The sequence below is a fragment of the Pseudogymnoascus destructans genome, assembly GCF_001641265.1.
Source record: "Pseudogymnoascus destructans isolate 20631-21 unplaced genomic scaffold scaffold_2, whole genome shotgun sequence".
NCBI classification, from domain to species: domain Eukaryota; kingdom Fungi; phylum Ascomycota; class Leotiomycetes; order Thelebolales; family Thelebolaceae; genus Pseudogymnoascus; species Pseudogymnoascus destructans.
This window is the reverse complement of record NW_020167521.1, coordinates 383,679-401,865: the sequence shown is the minus strand read 5'-3', so window position 1 is coordinate 401,865 and position 18,187 is coordinate 383,679. Positions and strand designations below refer to the sequence as shown.

The 18,187-nt window shown below is 48.2% G+C and overlaps 3 protein-coding genes across 3 annotated transcripts; 1 reads left to right on the top strand and 2 right to left on the bottom strand.

Moving 5' to 3' along the window:
* Positions 1 to 585: 585 nt before the first annotated feature.
* On the bottom strand, positions 586 to 1,066 carry VC83_00781 (uncharacterized protein; the record flags this gene model as incomplete). Its single annotated transcript, XM_024464468.1, has 2 exons — positions 586 to 717; positions 1,019 to 1,066. 2 exons carry the CDS (start codon positions 1,064 to 1,066, stop codon positions 586 to 588), a joined length of 180 nt encoding a protein of 59 aa, XP_024327890.1.
* A 6,826-nt stretch (positions 1,067 to 7,892) lies between these two features.
* AAH1 (adenine deaminase) lies at positions 7,893 to 9,811 on the bottom strand. Its single transcript, XM_024464467.1, has one exon. It carries the CDS (start codon positions 9,111 to 9,113, stop codon positions 8,061 to 8,063), a length of 1,053 nt encoding a protein of 350 aa, XP_024327889.1. The 5' UTR covers positions 9,114 to 9,811; the 3' UTR covers positions 7,893 to 8,060.
* A 4,227-nt stretch (positions 9,812 to 14,038) lies between these two features.
* On the top strand, positions 14,039 to 17,074 carry VC83_00779 (uncharacterized protein; the record flags this gene model as incomplete). Its single annotated transcript, XM_024464466.1, has 1 exon — positions 14,039 to 17,074. One exon carries the CDS (start codon positions 14,039 to 14,041, stop codon positions 16,415 to 16,417), a length of 2,379 nt encoding a protein of 792 aa, XP_024327644.1. The 3' UTR covers positions 16,418 to 17,074.
* Positions 17,075 to 18,187: the final 1,113 nt, after the last annotated feature.

Below are 18,187 nucleotides of genomic sequence, written 5' to 3'. Positions count from 1 at the left end.
GGTGGTAGGCTTAGCGGCAGGCTTAGCGATGTGGCTAGTGCAGCTGATTGAGAATTCTTGCTCGTCACGATCATCCTAGATAATGCTTTAAAGCAGTGCTGATCTCTTGCTGCTGTTGAGAAACTGTACAGGAAGGAGCGAAGGTCCTGCCTTTCCATCTTATCTCTTCCGCTGCCATACACCCCAAGAGGACAGGAACGATGCTCTAACCTTCTTACTATTGCCGCGCAACTGCACCGGGAAGGAGCGACGGTCCCAACTTCCTCACTCTGCGATTGTGTTATACTCAAAGACGGCAGGAGCGACACTCCTCTATCCATTCTCTTTGCTACAGTTAGACATATGGCGTTCCACGGTAAAGTACTAGCGAGATCAAATCAATAGCATCGGTGTTGTCTACCGGTTTCAATATCTTGAATTGATGTACTATAAGCACTAGAAATGAGCGACTATAACATCAACCCAGTTGGAGACTAATCCCGACACGAAGTATGATTCCTCTGAGGCGTATAAATCATAAAACAAACATAGCCAAGAATAATACCCAGCATCCAAAATTGCGAAGTAGTCATCCTATCATCATCGTCAAACAGAGCGCGCATGAGATTGGATTTGGTGACGTTGGAATTGAACCAAAGGGTCGCCGTGGTCGCTATAGAGCGGTAGTTCTTTATTTATGAGGGCATCCTTCACAGGTGCATCCCTCGCCGCATCCGCCTGTAAGAAAAAGATGTCAGTGACAATCCATTAGAAAGGAACTGAAGCAAAGCGGGCAGAAAATGCCTTAAAGTCGGACTGACGAAGAACAGACGGAAGTTACTTACACGAGCCACTCGAGGCACATCCGCATCCACTCATGATTATGGTTTAGGTTGGTTGGTTTGGAGACAAAAAGCCTCAAGTTGTTCGTAGTCGTAGTTGAAGTTGAGCGATTATATCGTGGTAAATGAAGTCTTGAAAAGAAAGATGGGAAGCCAGACTAGAGCGGGGGTGTTGAATTTATATGTTCCCGCCCAACCATAAGGCTCCCGGTTGGGCCGGCCAGTTCGCGAGCTGCAAAACTCATGGTTGGACCGGGCAGCTCGCGAATTGGCCAGCATATGAGGGCACTTTATCGCATCGATCGAACTTGTCCAGCGATTACGACCCGACATCTAGATACCTATTGGACGGCCCTTCCCGCAATCTGCCCAATGAGACCCGTATAACGGTATTAATGATAAATCTAATGCGCGCTTCGGCATATTCATCTATAATTTCAACAGGATAGGCCATTACCCCAGCAGATCTAGCTACCCCGAACCTCCTTATGAACCAGGAGAGTGCAGAAACCATCCTTCGCATTTTTAAGGCAACGGCAATCAAACAACCAGAGACCTAGCACAACTACGCAGTCCTAGGTGTCCCTAGCACTATCCACCAGCTCATAGGCAACACACTTACTAACACTGTAGAGTTGGTTAGTAAGGAAGTCTAGGCCTAGGCAAAACAGAGGCCTATAAGCTGCCAACCCTCCTAACATAGGGCAAGACAGGGAAAATCACCTAGATTGTCTCCTTCCTTATGCTAGTTAGGCCCTTCTGCCTCTTTAATGCTAGCGAACTCTCTAAATAGAGAAGAAGATAGCTATTACTAAACACGACCTAGGCTACTAGGGATACTACAACCCTACAAAATGCACGAGATATGTACAGTGCAACTACTATAGCACTCGACCAGACCACTACACCAGCCCTATAGGACTCAACTACATAGAGAAAGCAATATGTACCAACTGCCATAGCCCCTTCCCTATCAGACATAGCTACTGCCATGCTACCCCTAAACTGTAAGGACACAGGGCACCCAGCTCACAGTAATAGCATATGAGAGTGCGAGTCAGAGGCTAAACGGATGCTATCCTATAGGTCTACTACGAAGGATACAAAAAAGATGATGAGGAACCCCATTGGGTCAATCCCCTTAAGTACCCGAAACAGGTCCGACTCGGCTAACCTGCCCTAACTCTCCCCACGTGACTGTAACCCATCCGACTCAGATCCCTTCCGTCACTGAGGGCAGAGGCATCCTTACATAAACGGAAGAATGGCAAGATCATTACGCCTACTATACAGGAACTAGATTAGCATGTGCAAAAAAAGAAGAGAAGGAATCAAAGGCAAGGGCAAAGGCGGATGCGAAAAATGTACAAGAGTCAGCTTAGGTAGCAAAACAGCTACTAAATATGGCTAAGTGGTCTGCAATTAAAGACCATAAAGCAGAGTGTAAGCATGTTGCAGACTGTAAAGCAAATGGTTTGAAGTCACTTGTAGTGGTCTTACAGTATAAGGCATATAAGAGTAGCGACAACGAAGATGAAAATGAGTTGGTACAAAGTTTAGATAGTGAAAATAGCTCTGTTAATTTTGTATTGTTCAGGTACTACGCCATTACCTCGTTGATTCATAGATATGTATATCATATTAATGCATACCTAAACTCGCTTTTGCATACCTAACTCGCTTTTGCCACCTACTCGATTCACTCATAGCTGGACAAACCACTAAGTAGAAGAAGATGGATTTTATAGCACTCTCTTAATTACATTTGTTCTTCATATACCCTCTTATCCCTATACACATTTGCAATAGTTAGGTGCATGATGATGATGATGATATTTATTTATGTCTAGCGGGACGCAGGTGTAACCCAGGTGTAACCTGTGGCCCTAAGACCTCCTGAAGGATATAGGGATGTGCTAAGCTATGGGTTTATGTATAGGATATGACCTTAGAGAGCAGTTCTTGCATGTTTGCATGGCTGTAAGGCCCGTTGACTAAGCACCTTCCCTGCTAGTTAGGATGGTGTCAGGTTTGCTAGTAGAGGGTCTTAGAGGTTCTCCTGAAAGGGGGTGTATGCAGGACTGGTTGGTCTGATGTTATAAGCCACTGCGAGCGTGGTGTGTAGTGTGCCCTCCAGCCTTGCTGCTGAGTTGCAGCTCTGTAGCTTAGTAGCAGGTGGTAATATAGTAGGAAAATTAGGAACGGGTGTCTGAAAACAAAGTATAGCGTCTTTAAAAAAAGTGTAGGGGTGTTTGACCTAGACCCCAACTGCCATTTTGCAAAAATATAGAGTAGATATCCTCTAGGACTATCTCACGTTAACCTAGTGCCCCTATGTAACACTAACTTCTAATCGATAGAAGACACAGAGGTTTCTTGCGTAAGGTTGACTTGACAGAGGAGGCAGGGGATTAAACACAAAGGCTTTCTACGTAACACGTTACAGTATTGTAAAGAATACTATATTAAGCTGAGCATGAAGCTCCTATCTAAGGGAATACTATCTACTTATATAGTGGCATCATTCCAAAGGGATATTAGAGATAACATAGATAACAAATATCCATCATAGCCTCTGCTATCCATTACGTAGGACATCGAGGATATTATAGATAACAAATATCCATCATATCCTTTGCTATCTGTCACGTGGGATATCGAGGATATTATGGATAACAAATATCCATCATATCCTCTGCTATCCATCACGTGGGGTTGAGGCCGTAAACGCTAGCTGTAACACCTAGCCCCACTAGTCTTGTGACTTACAGATCACGTTACTAGAGCCTAGCCCTGCTAGCACCATAATCATAATGTCGCATTACTGTAGCCATAACAGCGAGGTGGAGTGTGGTGGTATGGTAGGGTGCACTCTTGCCTGTGTTTACCTAGTAGACCTATAGGTCTCTGTTTCTAGGCCGTTTCTAGTGGCGTTAGCCGTGACTTAGGGTGTGGTTTCCTAACAGATAGGGGCGGTGGTGTCGACGTCCATGGCCTCTTAGGGGCTGCTAGGTGTTTGGTCTGCTAGGCTGAAGCTCTATGTAGATAGGTCTGCTAGGTTAAGGCTGTGGCAGGAGGCTGTGGTCTGCTAGGAGTGTCTGCTAGTGCTAGCTTACAAGGAGGGGGTGCTAGTTGTGCTAGCATTTTTATGTGCTATGATAGCTGTGCCCTTTTTTCTCTTTGGTAGGGTGGGTGCAAGATTGGTTGCTAGGCCTTAGGGCTTGGATTAAGGTTGTGTTTCTAGCGTAGGCTCCATAGTAGCTGGTGTGTAGGTGTTCCGGAATTCCCTGTCCCCTTGTTGGCAGATGGAATCTAGTATGCTTGATGATCTTGCCATTCTTCTGTTTAGGGGTAGCAGGGTAGTGGTCATGTCCTGTAGGGAAGGGGCTATGGCAGTTGGCGCATCTTGCTTTCTCTATGTAGTTGAGTCCTATAGGGCTGGTGTGGAGGTCTGCTCAAGTGCTATAGTGGTTGCACCATGTATATCTTGTGCATTTTGTAGGGTTGTAGTATCCTTAGCAGCCTAGGTCGTGTCTAGTAAGAGCTGCCTTCTTCTCTGTTACTTTAGAGAGTTCGCTAGCGTTAAAGAGGCAGAAGGGCCTAACTGGCATGAGGAAGGGGACAATCCAAGTGATTTTCCCCATTAGTAGGTTTGCCCTATGTTAGGATGGTCAGCAGCTTATAGGACTCTGTTTTGCCTAGGCCTAGACTTCCTTACTAGGCAACTCTGTAGTCTTAGTGAGTGTATTGCCTATGAGTTAGTAGATAGTGATACCTAGGACTGTGTAGTCGTGCAAGGTCTCTGGTTGTTTGATTGCCGTTGCCTTAAAAATGTAAAGGATCATTTCTACATTCTCCTAGTCTATAAGGAGGTCCTAGGTGGCTAGATTAGCTAGGGTAATAGACTATCCTATGTATGTAGGGGTGATAGTTAGGACTAAGGCTAGGGTGAGGCTGGTGATTTTGGTGCTAAGTTTCTAGCGTAGTAGGAAGGGTTTAGGTCACTATAGTAGAGCACCCTGCTCTACTGTAAGAAGGAGTCAGTCCTGTGTAATGGTGGGTGCACCAGATATGAGAATCTAGCCACCCAAGGAAGGGATGATTTTACTAAGACAACACACTGTCTTAGGAAACAGAGCCAAAGGGTTGTAGCTTAGACTATTCCACACCGCAGCAATCAGGTGTATGATGTGGTGAAGTGGTTTAGACAAGTTGCAACAAATGTTGAGTCTGAGAACTCAGGGGTAAGTCAGAGGTTAGCACCTCACTGACTTTTCAAAAACAGAGAATAACAAGATCAATGCTTGGAAGCTTGGAAAAGACGTAGAAGTATGTGCTAGTCGATTTAATGTATTGCCTGCTTGCCCTTTCTTAAGGAAAGGGCAATCCTATTTATGCCAAAGGAGTGTAGTTCTCTCATTTTCCATGACTTTCCATGACTAACCAGGCTTGGTAAATGTATTAGAAATCAAGTGCGACCCACAACTAGCTTGCTAATCATGTAGTGAACGTAAGAGAATCCCATAGAACCATCTCTTGGGTTCCTAGCCTATAGGAAGTAAAAAGGAGGTCCAAGGTCAGAGTACCTATAGACAAATTATGTCATAACTTAACCAATCTTGTGGGTAACTAAGGAGCGATGACGTGTAATGAATCATAGAGGGTTGTAGAAGCTTCTAGAGCTATCGTTCATGTTCCTAGGCCTCTAGGTAGAGATATGCCATGTGGTAGTATTGGCCCACCCCCTTAAGGAGGAGATTTTCTTAATAACTTGTTCAATGAGTGTCCAAATGATATGCCATGATGTATGTAGCATAAACAGATGTAGTAGAAGAGTTTGCAGCAATCGTTGAGTAGTATTGCTTCTGTTGTTGGTGTGATAAGCCAAGATATGTATGGTGACTTGTAGGTTTGAGGAGGAGATTTCTAAGTTTGCTCTTGAGTTTGATAGCAAACTGAGTGCAACGAATGTCAGTATGACATCCTGCTTTAGAGTGGTCCTATGGCTATGGCTAGAGCCTGTGGCATAGGAGGTTACATTAGTTGCTCTACTGCTAGAAGCAGACAGGCTAGCGACCCTAGCTCCCTAAATAGAGGCCCCTAAGATCTTTAGGGTCTTAGCCACATCTGCCTAGCTAACATATTTCGGCCCTATAGAGGTAGTTGCTAGTAAGGTGTAATGGTGGGTGCACCAGATGTGAGAATCTAGCCACCCAAGGAAGGGATGATTTTACTAAGACAACACACTGTCTTAGGATGTAGCTTAGACTATTCCACAACACAGCAATCAGGTGTATGATGTAGTGGAGTGGTTTAGACAAGTTGTACAAATGTTGAGTCTGAGAACTCAGGGATAAGTCAGAGGTTAGCACCTCACTGACTTTTCAGAAACAAGGAGTAACAAGATCAATGCTTGGAAGCTTGGAAAAGACATAGAAGTATGTGATAGTCGATTTACTGTATTGTCTGCTTGCCCTTTCTTAAGGAAAGGGCAATCCTATTTATGCTAAAGGAGTGTAGTTCTCTCATTTTCCAAGACTTTCCATGACTAACCAGGCTTGTACCTCCTTTCACTCCCTATAGCCTAGGCTTCTAGTTGATAGAGATATGTCATGTGGTAGTATTAGCCCAGTAACTAAGGAGTGATGTCATGTAAGGAATCATAGAGGGTTGTAGAGATATGCTATGTGGTAATATCAGCCCAGTAACTAAGGAGCGATGACTTGTAATGAATCATAGAGGGTTGTAGCAATCGTTGAGTAGTATTGCTCTTGTTGTTGGTGTGATAAGCTAAAATATGTATAGTGACTTGTAAATTTGAGGAGGAGGTTTCTAAGTTTGCTCTTGAGTTTGATAGCAAACTGAGTGCAACGAATGTCAGTATGACATAAGGGCTGGCTTCTAAGAAGAGCTTGTAGGAGGACACAAACTTGTCTACTATGCTAGCGAAATCATACATAACTGTATGAACTGTCCTGCATTCTCTATGCAGATAATCCAGCCATTAAGAAGAGCACGAATGTATGCTTTAATGGGGGGCAGTGGCATCTTTCCATCATCACAGCGCCGCTGATACAATGACTCTCCCATAGGCGGATACACAAGACACGAATAAGAACCTTCTGTGCTGTTAATTTCAAAGGAGTCTAATAATGTTCGGATAAGTGAGCAACCGCAATGTGATGGATCTGCCGTAGAAAATCAACTTCGCACTCATGACTAGCGGAACTCGCATTGTTATTAGCGATTTTTAATGCTACGATGATCTCTGGCTCTTCGATATGTCTATATATTAGTTAGAGATGGGGAGAGCTTGGAATTGAACAGAAATTATTAAAGGCTACCCTTGCAAATCACGCGCAAGCCATACTGTCGAAGACACACCCCAGCCAACCTTGACTAGAGTTTGGTAACGATCAGCGAGTACCTTTCCAGGCTTCGCTGGGTAGAAGTACTTAGAATCGTATAATGGCGAGATCTTTTTATCAACGAGTATGCCAGGCGGTAATGGCGGCCCATGAGAAGGCATGGAAAACGGTTTCTTGCGAAGCAAGGTGGAGAAACGAGGAATGAATGGCCTTGTATTGTTCATTATAGGTCTACTTCCCATAAGCTGATGGGAGGATGCGATGCTAGTGGTGTTAATGTAAGACATCTACATTACCCCCCTTAGTTTGAAGTATGAATCTAACTAACGTGGACAGTGGAAGCCCTCACCCTACGCCCAACCGCACCGACCCATACCATGGATCCGTCGTTCTTCTAGATAAAGACGGTAAACGGGTTATATCTGCGCATGCCTATCGCAACGGGTATGTTAAAAGGACCTGCAAACTTTGAAGTTAATCCGTATCAATGGCCGATCATGTCTTCTGTAGTGTAATGTTCCGTTCAGTGAACGTCTTCTGCATGTCTGTGAAGATGCGTGTCTATGGAAGCGCTGAAGGCGCCCCAGGCTGTGGATCGGTAGCATATGGTATGGCATTCGTTCAGTCACAAGGTTGCAAGAAGAGTCTGGTGGCAATAGAGGTGGAGCAGTTTCAATTGATGCGTAAAGCTAAGCAACAATTATGCCCCCCCTTTTAATTTTTTGGATACCCTTTATCTCTGTAGCCAGTACTTCTTCCCGTAAACCTGTCTGTGGATTCATTCGTGTGAAATATCTGTATAGCTTTTGAGCACTGGACTGTTCAACAGACACGTCATAGCAACGTATTTCTCCATTCCACGCCATCTTTTTCAATTGTAGTTGGCAACATAAGCATCGATCTGTGAGAGGATCTCCTCCTTCCTCTTGTCATCGGCCCACGATCCCCGAACTGCCGCTTCAGCAGTGCCTTTCCACTCCTCAATAGACAGTCCAAACACCTCCTCAACAGCACAGAAGTTGTCGAGAAGGTATCCCCCAAAGTAAGCAGGGTCATCCGAGTTGAAGCAGATCTGGACGCCTGCATCGAGAAACTTGCTGATCGGAAGCTTAGACACGGCCTTGACGATCTGCAGCTTGACATTGCTAATCGGGCACAACGTCAAGAGTTTCTTCTCGGCCGCAACGCGCTTCATCAGCTCAGCATCATCCGCAAGACGGACGCCATGGTCGATGCGCTCGACATTGAGGCTGTCAAGGGCACCGGAAAGGTAATCTGGGCCGCCCTCCTCGCCAGCGTGGGCGGTGCGGTGGACACCAGCCCCCTTCGCCTGTGCATAAACATCGCGGAACAGCTCGGGAGGGAAGCCAACCTCGGCGCTGTCAAGTCCAATGCCGGTAATGGTGCCGTCGGAAAAGTAGCTGTGGTTGGCCGCCAGAGTGAAGTGGTCGTTGGCGCTGGCAACAGCCTTGTCGCGGAGGAAACACATGATGAGCTTGGAGGTGATTCCGAAGTCTTCTTTGGCCCTGCGCTGGGCTTCTGCAATGCCCTTGACTACGGTCTCGTAGGCGACGCCGCGCGAGGTGTGCGCCTGGGCGTCAAAGAAGATCTCGGCGTGGACGCATTTATCGGCGTGGGCATGAGAGAAGTACTCGTAGGCGAGGAAGGTGAAATCGGCCTCGGTGAGGAGAACGGACATGCCGATGTAGTAGTAGTGGAGGAAGTCGGAGAGAGATGTGAAGCGGTCATACCTGGCTTGGAGAGCATCAGGAGAGGCAAAGGCGGGGTCGGATTTGGGAAGCTCGACCTTGTTGGTGGCGGCCAGCATGAAAAGGAGATCTGATGAGAGGGTTCCTTCAATGTGGAGGTGAAGTTCCACCTTTGGAAGGCCCGCCAGGAACGTGTGAAGCTTGGAATTGCACATGATGGCTTTGGCGGAGTGGTTTGGGGATGTGTGCTGGGGTTGAATTTTGAGATTGAGTATTGGTGGAGGAAGGTGATGAGAATGACACAAGGTGCATCTGTGATACAGAAGCTGGGTCTTAACACAAAGACTGCTTAGACAGGGTATGGCGCCTTTTGCAGAAAGAAAGGGGGTTTTTGCTTGGAGGCTTCGACGTTGGGAGGTGGTGAAGGAGTCGAGGGGTAACTTGACGTGTCCACTAAGTTCGAAAAGAAAATGGGGATTGTGTGCGAGGGAGAGAGGCAAGGAGAGAAGTTTAGAACGTACACAGCGTGGAACGCCAGTTCTGTCTGTCGAGACTTGGAATGTCAAACGTATGAGGAATTTGGAAGAGTAATACTCTTTGTATTGCTCATCTTGGTAACACGGACGCGACGACGGCGGCGGCTTCGGAGTATTGAATTATCATCTCGATGGGGCATCGTACCCATATTTGAAGGGTCCAAGTTCAAAATCGTGAGTCCGAGCAAGCATCATTGTGGCCATATACCATCGGAGAGGCTTTATACAAGTTCCGAAGACTTGTCCTGATCCGCCGTCGCCAGGTCACATGTTTTAGATAGGACAGGTTTTCGTCACGTGGAGCCAATGTTGTGGGTTGAGGGCGGCGGAAGGGAAAGGGCGTTGGAGATGGATGGGACGGATGGATGAAGCTCGGGCGTTGGAGATGGCTGGGATGGATGGATGAAGCTCGGGCGTTGGAGATGGCTGGGACGGATGGATGAAGCTCGGGCGTTGGAGATGGCTGGGACGGATGGATGAAGCTCGGGCTTTGCGGATCGGATAGGTTGCCGTCATCTGAAACGCGGAGTCGCCCCACGACGAATAGGGATCAGCTTTCACTGCGAGTGGATAGCCGCGGTAATACAATAAAGAGGGCAGTTAACAGCCGGGCGCGCGGGGTTTGGCCAAAGTTTATGCATGTGGAGCTGTGTCTGAAAGCACCGGAACCAACAATATGAGGTGCTGTGGGACATGGAGCTACTGGTAGCACGGCCATACTTGACAGCGTACATGAACAGCAAAGGCAGCGAGTGGGCAGTGTTGGGTCTGGTCAAGTCGTCCAGTGTGATGTTGGGGTTGCATTTGCGGTTGGGGTTGCATCTGCATCTGCATCTGCATCTACTCGAGGTGATACAAAGCCGACATGTGTAACCGGTCTCAAGATGCCGACGGCACCGGCATTGTCTCCGCCTCTGACAAAGGAGGGTCAACCAGATTTGCGGGGTCGGGATCCTTCCGTGCCACAGACGGACGGCATGGGCGCTGTGCTAGAGTAACACGCCGATGCTTGCTCTGGCCGCAATAATAGCACCGCTTCGTCTTCCGAATGGCACCACAGGAGTGTCTGTCAGGTCTGTCTGTCAGGTCTGTCTGTCAGGTCTGTCTGTCAGGAGTGTCTGTCAGGTCTGTCTGTCAGGTCTGTCTGTCAGGTCTGTCTGTCAGGTCTGTCTGTCAGGTCTACCAGTCTCTAGTACTAACAACTATCGCACCCACTTGGTCTCCACATACCCCCTAACCCATCCACAAAGTCCACATATCCCCCTAACCCATCCACGTCTCTCCACATACCCCCACATACCTCCACATACCTCCACATACCTCCACACCACAACCCATTACCCCCCTCTAACCCTTCCCCCTCTAACCCTCCCCCCTCTAACCCTCCCCCCTCTAACCCTTCCCCCTCTAACCCTCCCTCCCCCCTCTAACCCTCCCTCCCCCCTCTAACCCTTCCCCCCCACCCTTGCTCTCCCCGGCTACTTTGTTAACATCTTATGGAGACAGGCATTACACCTCTATACCTCCCCCTATGCCCCCATACCCCTAGCATATGGGGGTATGCCTATACAGTGCCACAGTAGAGTACTATGGTATAGGTATAGAGTATAGAGTACTACCTACTACTTAGCCAATCAACACCACATTCCTCTATAACAGAAGATGCCATGGAAAAATGATGAAAGCCAGATATTGTTAGCCATCTAGGCTATACAAAATGACCCAAACCTAAGTGCTCAAGCAGCTAGGAAGATCTATTCTATGGATTACCATAGCAAGGTGTACAACTACAACGCGACATCATAGCTAATTTACAGAAACTATTAGACTTAGAGGAAACAACAATTGTTTAGTATGTCCTTGACCTAGATTCGCATGCATTTCCTCCCTAGCTACATGATGTAGAAGATATGGCAAACAATCTCTACATAGCAGGCAACGCGTTGCTATAATGCTACTTCCTATCTAATAGGATGCATATTCTTACATAAGGTTGACTTAACAGAGGAGTCAGGGGATTAAACACAAAGGCTTTCTAAGTAACATGTTATAGTATCATAAAGAATACTATATTAAGTTAAGCATGAAGCTCCTATCTAAGGGAATACTATCTACTTATATAGTGGTGTTATGCCTTATGGATAGTTTAGATAGTTAGGGATAGTTGGATAGTTAGGATGGTTTTCTCAACTATCTAGACTATCTATAAGGCATAATGCCACTATATAAGTAGATAGTATTCCCTTAGATAGGAGCTTTATGCTTAACTTAATATAGTATTCTTTACAATACTATAACGTGTTACTTAGAAACCCTTTGTGTTTAATCCCCTGCCTCCTCTGTTAAGTCAACCTTATGCAAGAAACCTCTATGCATCCTATTAGATAGGAAGTAGCGTTACACCAGCTACCACTCGACTAGGTGATTGCAGTTAGTGAAAATGGATGGACAACTAATGAGAGAGGCCTAGAATGGATTTAGCATTTTGACAAATATACAAAGGCTTGTACAAAGGGTGTATATCGCCTCTTAATCCTTAATGGCCATGAAAGTCATCACTTAACTGACTTTAAGCTTTACTATAAAGCAATAAGATTATTACACTTTGTATGCCAGTCCATTCATCCTACATCCTCTAGCCATTAGATGTTGGCTGTTTTGGCCCGTTAAAGACAGCATATGGTCGGCAAATAGAAAACATGATGCGGATGCATATAACCTATATTATGAAGGTGGACTTCTTTCCTGTTTTTTTCACTGCTTTCCAAGCTGCTATAACAGAGGAAAACATTAAAGGGGGGTTCTAGGGCACTAGACTTGTTCCCTTTAACCTAGAAAGTGTGATTCTTAAGCTAAATATTAAGCTAAAGACACCATTGCTAGCAAGCTCACGCCCTAGCACTGCCCTACCTAAGATGCCATACAACCCTATTAAAGCAACTTCGTAATCTGAATTTGTGAAAAGACGGTTGCTGCACATTAGAACAGTTCGCCAACATCAATCTACTAGGCAATTGACCAATTTGCAAAAGGTGCATTAGGGGGAATGCATAAGTTAACGTTAGTGCAGGCGGAGGTTACTAGTTAGGGCAAGCGGAGGTTACTACATTACGCGAGGCAAATGATCTGTGGCAAGGAGGATTACTTAGTCTACAGAATGGTCAGGAGTTACAGGATGAGAAGGATGTTGCGCAGCAGGTAAGGCAGGAAACCCAGTTGAGCAGTGGTCGGAAGCCACGGGTTGGAAATGCATGCACGGGGCTGTGGCAACTGTGCCCAAACTGGACATAATGCGCGCACGTGTCAGGAGGATTTAGGACATGTTATCTTTTGTTATGGTAAAATTGTTGGAAAGTTTGTTGCGTAGGGGTGTAAAAGAGTCGCTATCGCTATGCTGTCGCCTTCGCTATGCATGTACGTTACATATACATCCTTCCTTGATCCATATATACCATCCACAAGACGGGTGACATCGAATCCATATCACCCGTCTTGTCTTTAAACTGCCTGCTATTATTCTCCTCCCTCCCACCACCAACAAACCCCTTATGTGCCCATTCCCTAACATCAAACCGACCGCCGCTATCCCCCGAAAGCCTGGTTGTTTCCATGCCACCACCACCGCCACACTCCAACATCTATCTAGCCACCAACCACCCAGCCTCGGCCACCAACTCAATTCTTCCATCCCCCCCCCCCCCCCCCCCTTCCCAAAAACCGTCAATCCTTTACTCATATCTGATTGATTCGTCAAGATATTCGTGGCTGCCTCTTCTTTCACCTCCTCCTCTCTTTCTGCCTGTTACGCTGTTACAACATTACAACAGGCTGTTACAACATGCCTCTACGTGCCCTTCCACCGGCCCCGTGAATAATTGGTGAATAATTCGTGGGGATTCAAAAAGGCCCTACCCATATCCCGTCCGTTGCTCATCTTTTAATAAACCTGTCGCAGATACATAAAGTCTATACATACTTATATATCCTTCCTGCATATATACGTATACTATAACAAACTCCCGCTTTTTTTTGGCCCTCGTGCCCGTTACATCACGGCAACTTCGCCGCCGGTTCCTGGTCATCTTTTCCGGCGTGCACCCGACTTGTTGCGTGTGTGCATTTTCTCTTCCAAGGCTTCTTCCTTGCCGCTTGCCGGATATCGAAATACCCCGACGGGCGACCTTTACCATTCCTTGACGTCGCACAATCCCGCCTTGCAAAAATTTCCTTCCTGAAAACTCTCTCCACCAAGCAAACAGCTGATGCCAGTTTTGGGATTCTTTTTCACTTCGGAGAAGTAGTCATTGCTTTCGGGCCACTTTTTGGTTGTCCAGCCTTGCCTCCTGCGGCTTCTGTTTTAACAAACGTCGCTCTGGAGGGAGTCCATTGAATTGTCAACCTCTAGCTCCCGAGAAATTTCCCCACGTTTCGTACGTGGGCTGGCTCACTGCGGAAATCCCAAAAATTAAAGTCTTGGGCTTTCATCGCTCTGTACCATTGGGGTGTTGATGCGACGAGGCTCCCATACCCTCCTCCGTCGATCGTCGTCGCTCTTCTGACCACTATTCACCGTCGCCCCACCCGCCAACGCATTGAAGCATAGCATGGCCGCCCCAATGCATAACAACTACCCGCGCTCGCCCATGCAGTCCTCATATGATTCCTCCTCTGTGTCCTCCGCAGCGTCCCCACAAGCGCAGCAATATGGGGGAGGTCTCGCAGGTCCATCGCCTCGATTGAGCGGACAGCCTCCTCACCACATCATCCTCCCGCCCACGAACTTTCACACCCCATACCAGAATTTCTATTACCCCAGCGCCGCGTCGCCTGGACCCCAGGGAATGGACTCAATTGCCTCGACCGGGTCGTCCAGCGGCACACCGGGCCTGCCGTCGTCGGCGCAGATGAATGCTAATTTCCAAGCTCAGAAGCGAGCGTATCGGCAACGGAGGAAGGATCCCAGTTGCGATGCTTGTCGGGAGCGGAAGGTCAAGTGTGACGCTACGGAGACTATGAGCTGCTCCGAATGCTCGAGCCGGAATGTGAAGTGCCAGTTCACGAAGGAGACGAATAGGAGGATGTCGTCTATCAAGCAGGTGCAGGATCTCGAGAAGCAGATATCGCAGGTGAAGAGGGAGAATGTGCATTTGCGCTCGCTCATGAATATACAGGAGGGTCACACGGATGTGGATCAGGATGAGTTGGCCCCTACGGCGTTGCTGCTCCCTGAAGTGGGGTCGCATCCGAAGAGTCGGAAGCAGGCGCCCCCTCCACCGGACCTCTCTAGAGTGAGAACGAATCTACGGAACTATGGCCGAGGAATATTTAAACCGCCTGCGCCGTATAGGCAAATCGGCTCCCAGGCACACTTCAACCCGGAAAGGCCACCGTTACCCGCCAGGCATATTGCGGATCACCTTCTGGAATGCTATTATGCTTCGATCCATACTGTCATACCGCTCTTACACTGGCCGACGTTTATGGGAGAGTATGGGGACGCCTACCGTATCGGTACGCTGGATCGGATACCAACGGCATGGGTCTCATTATTCTTCTCGGTGCTCGCCGTTGGCGTTGTCTTCAGCACAGAACCTAGTATTCAACGACCCCACAAGGGCAAAGAGTATATCGAGATGTCACGAATGTTGACCGATCTCTGGAACGACGAGTTTACCATCGACCACGCCAAGGGAGCGTTATTAACAAGCATCTTCCTCACAGAAGTGAATCTCAAGTCCGCAGCGTGGACATGGCTGGGAGTCGCCACCAGAATAGCGCAAGATATTGGTCTACACATGAATACAGGACCATGGCCTCTCATCGAAGGCGAGATGAGGAGGAGAGTATGGTGGTCGATATACGCCTGGGATCGACTCCTATCCCTCGAAATGGGCCGCCCCCTACTCATCGAAGACGCCGACTGCGACGTCGCCTTACCCGCAGCAATCGACGACCACTATATCCGCGACGACGGCATGCACGCCCCCAACGGCGCAAATCCGCACACTCACCTCCTCCTCCCCACCATCCACGTCGTCCGCAGCATCTCCCAGCTCCGCAAAACCATCAAGAGCCCCACCATCGCTCTCACCACCCTCGCAACATTCGACACCCACTTCCGCACCTGCCTCTCCGCCTTCCCCGCCCCTTTCAGCCTCGACTCCCGCGAGCCCCTCGATCCGTGCTCTCTTTCTCCTATCATCTACCTCATGAACACACGCATTATCCTACACCGGCATAACCTCTCTACCTCCTGCGCACCGGACATCCGCGCAAACGCAATAGAACAATGCCTCCGCATCGCCCTCGACACCACCCACTTCCTCGCCCGCGCCAGCACCCCAACCCGCTCCCCAAACCCCCCTTACCACACCCAACCCTCCCTCCTCGGCGCCACCGCCAGCACAATGCTCACAACGCACATCTGGCGCTGCACCCTCATCCTCCTCTTCTGCGCACACTTCGACGCCGCACTAACATGTGTCCGCACATCCGCCTCCATCGGCCGCAACCGCGACGCCAACGTCGCCTGTGGCCGCAACCTCGTCTTCTTCCTCACCACCCTCCTCGAGCGGCGCCGCGCCGGCTCCAAACCCCGTGACATGTCCGACGAAGAAATCCTCGCCTACGTTAGCGGCGACATCCAGGCAACCACAGACGGCGGCTGGGTCTGGCAGGGCAGCGAAACCGGGATGGCCTTAAACTCCAGCGCCACCGCTGGATTCCCCGGCGATGATAGGGAGGGCGTGTTTAACGGGACCATGAAGGGGAGTCTCACCGACAGCGAGATGAATGACTGGGGTGGCTGGGAGAGGGTGGACTACCTCGTCGGCATACTCGCGCGGGGCGAGGATGAGAGGGAACGCTTCTCCCCGCAGGGGGCAGCGGGGGGGGCGTATACTTCTCCGGTCGCGCCTAGGGGGGGGGAGAGGGAGGTGCAGAGGACGACGACGGACCGAATTAGCATCGCTAATATCATGTGAGCGACGCGCGCGACACATACAGTAGGGGCGCAGTAGCTACCGCTACCCGACCGCCCCCCTCCTTTCCACGAAGCAGCAGGGTGGTGTTGTCGCACCGCCGGCTTGCTTCGTGGCTGACAGTTATGGAGCTCCGAGACACGCGGCGAGGGGCGCTTGTGAGACACTGCAGGTTGCCGCTGAAGGAAGCGGATGCCTGCGTGTGGAGTGAGGGGCAACGGCAGATACGCGGGATGAGGTATTTTCTTTGCTGGATACGAACGAGAACATGAATGTTGAAGAATTTATGCGCGGATGAGACGGCAGGCGACTGCTGGGATGGAGATGTATATACAGATTCTCTGATGGCGTACAAGATGAGAAGGGGACGGTTAACGGAGCCGTGCGGGATACACGGGATTGATAGAGAGAAGCGTTTCGGCTTCTGGTCTTGGGGGGGTGGAACTTAATTGGGGAGGGTTTGGTGGAAGTGTGTGTGCGCAGTTTATACCCAGAAAATTTCATGACTTGTTTGCTTCGTTCGTATAATAGTCGTGACCAAACTTTTCGCTTCGCTCAAGGTTGGAGTAAGCAATACGCGGCTGCCCAACCCGAGAGGAAGCAATACGCGGCTCGTCAAACGTGCGTCTGTTCATCGCCACTCCTCAACAAAACCTCCACCATAGTTGTACATAGTATTTAGATAAGTATTTATGCAATTCATTTAATGGAAGGGACTCCTCTATCAAATTCCCGTGAGTGGCTCCTAGAGAACCCCTCTGAAACAGCAACTACTGCCAGTCGGATTTTCAAAGTGCCTAAATTAACAATACAGTCAAGTATCAGCCGACTAGCCTAGCAGCTCCCACACCGAGGGGGCTAGAATAAGCTACTCTCTACTACGTAGACAGAGGCCATAAATAAATGGATCCTTGAGCAGTATTACCTAGGGCTTAGAGCAACTAGGAATATGATATTTATTGCTGTCTGTAAGCTCTGGAGCCCACAGCTGCCCCTGTCACAGAGCTGGCTTACAAAATTTATACGGAATGAGCTTAAGGAATATCACTTTATTACTACGAAGCCAATTGCACAGTAGCGTACGAAGGCTCAAGATGAGCCTACAGTTCTAAAGTGGTTTCAAGAGTACGGCTAGTTTATACTAGAGCGTAGTATAAAACTAGAGTCAATCTGGAATATGGATGAAACTGGCTTTCGGATTGGGATTCAAGGTAGAGAGCATGTAATTGTGTAATTGTGCCACGAGCCGCAAAGGAGCTCTACACTCCAAGCCCTGAAAATCTTATGTCTATTACTATACTCAAGGCTATGTCTGAAACGGAAAAGTCATACAGCCTGTACTTATCATTCTAGGCAAAATACACATGGATTATTAGTACCACGCCAACCTTCAAGGCACAGAGCTTATCATTCTCTCTAACACTGGATTTTCAAACAGCTAGCTTGCCTTACAGTGGCTAGAGCACTTTGCAGAGCATACTCCCTCTAAGGAAACGAAGGTTCTACTACTCGGCTCTCATGTAAGCCATACAAGTGATGATTTCATCATTACTATAGAAAAACAAACTATTATCATATACGTTCCTATCCCAGTGTTCCCCAAAATAGTATTAGTATTTGTGGTTTTCGAATAGTATTCGGCGATGAGCAGTATTCGGGCTAAAATTGGGGTATTCGGCGAGTATTTGCCAAAGACTCAAATACTATTCGAGTCCTTGGCAAGCACGGCCCAGGATGCCAAGCTACGAAGATTTTACCCCGCCCTCATAGATA

What these genes read in the sequence shown, in the direction of transcription:
- AAH1 (XM_024464467.1), bottom strand. Translation starts at nt 9,113, where the DNA reads ATGTGCAATTCCAAGCTTCACACGTTCCTGGCGGGCCTTCCAAAGGTG.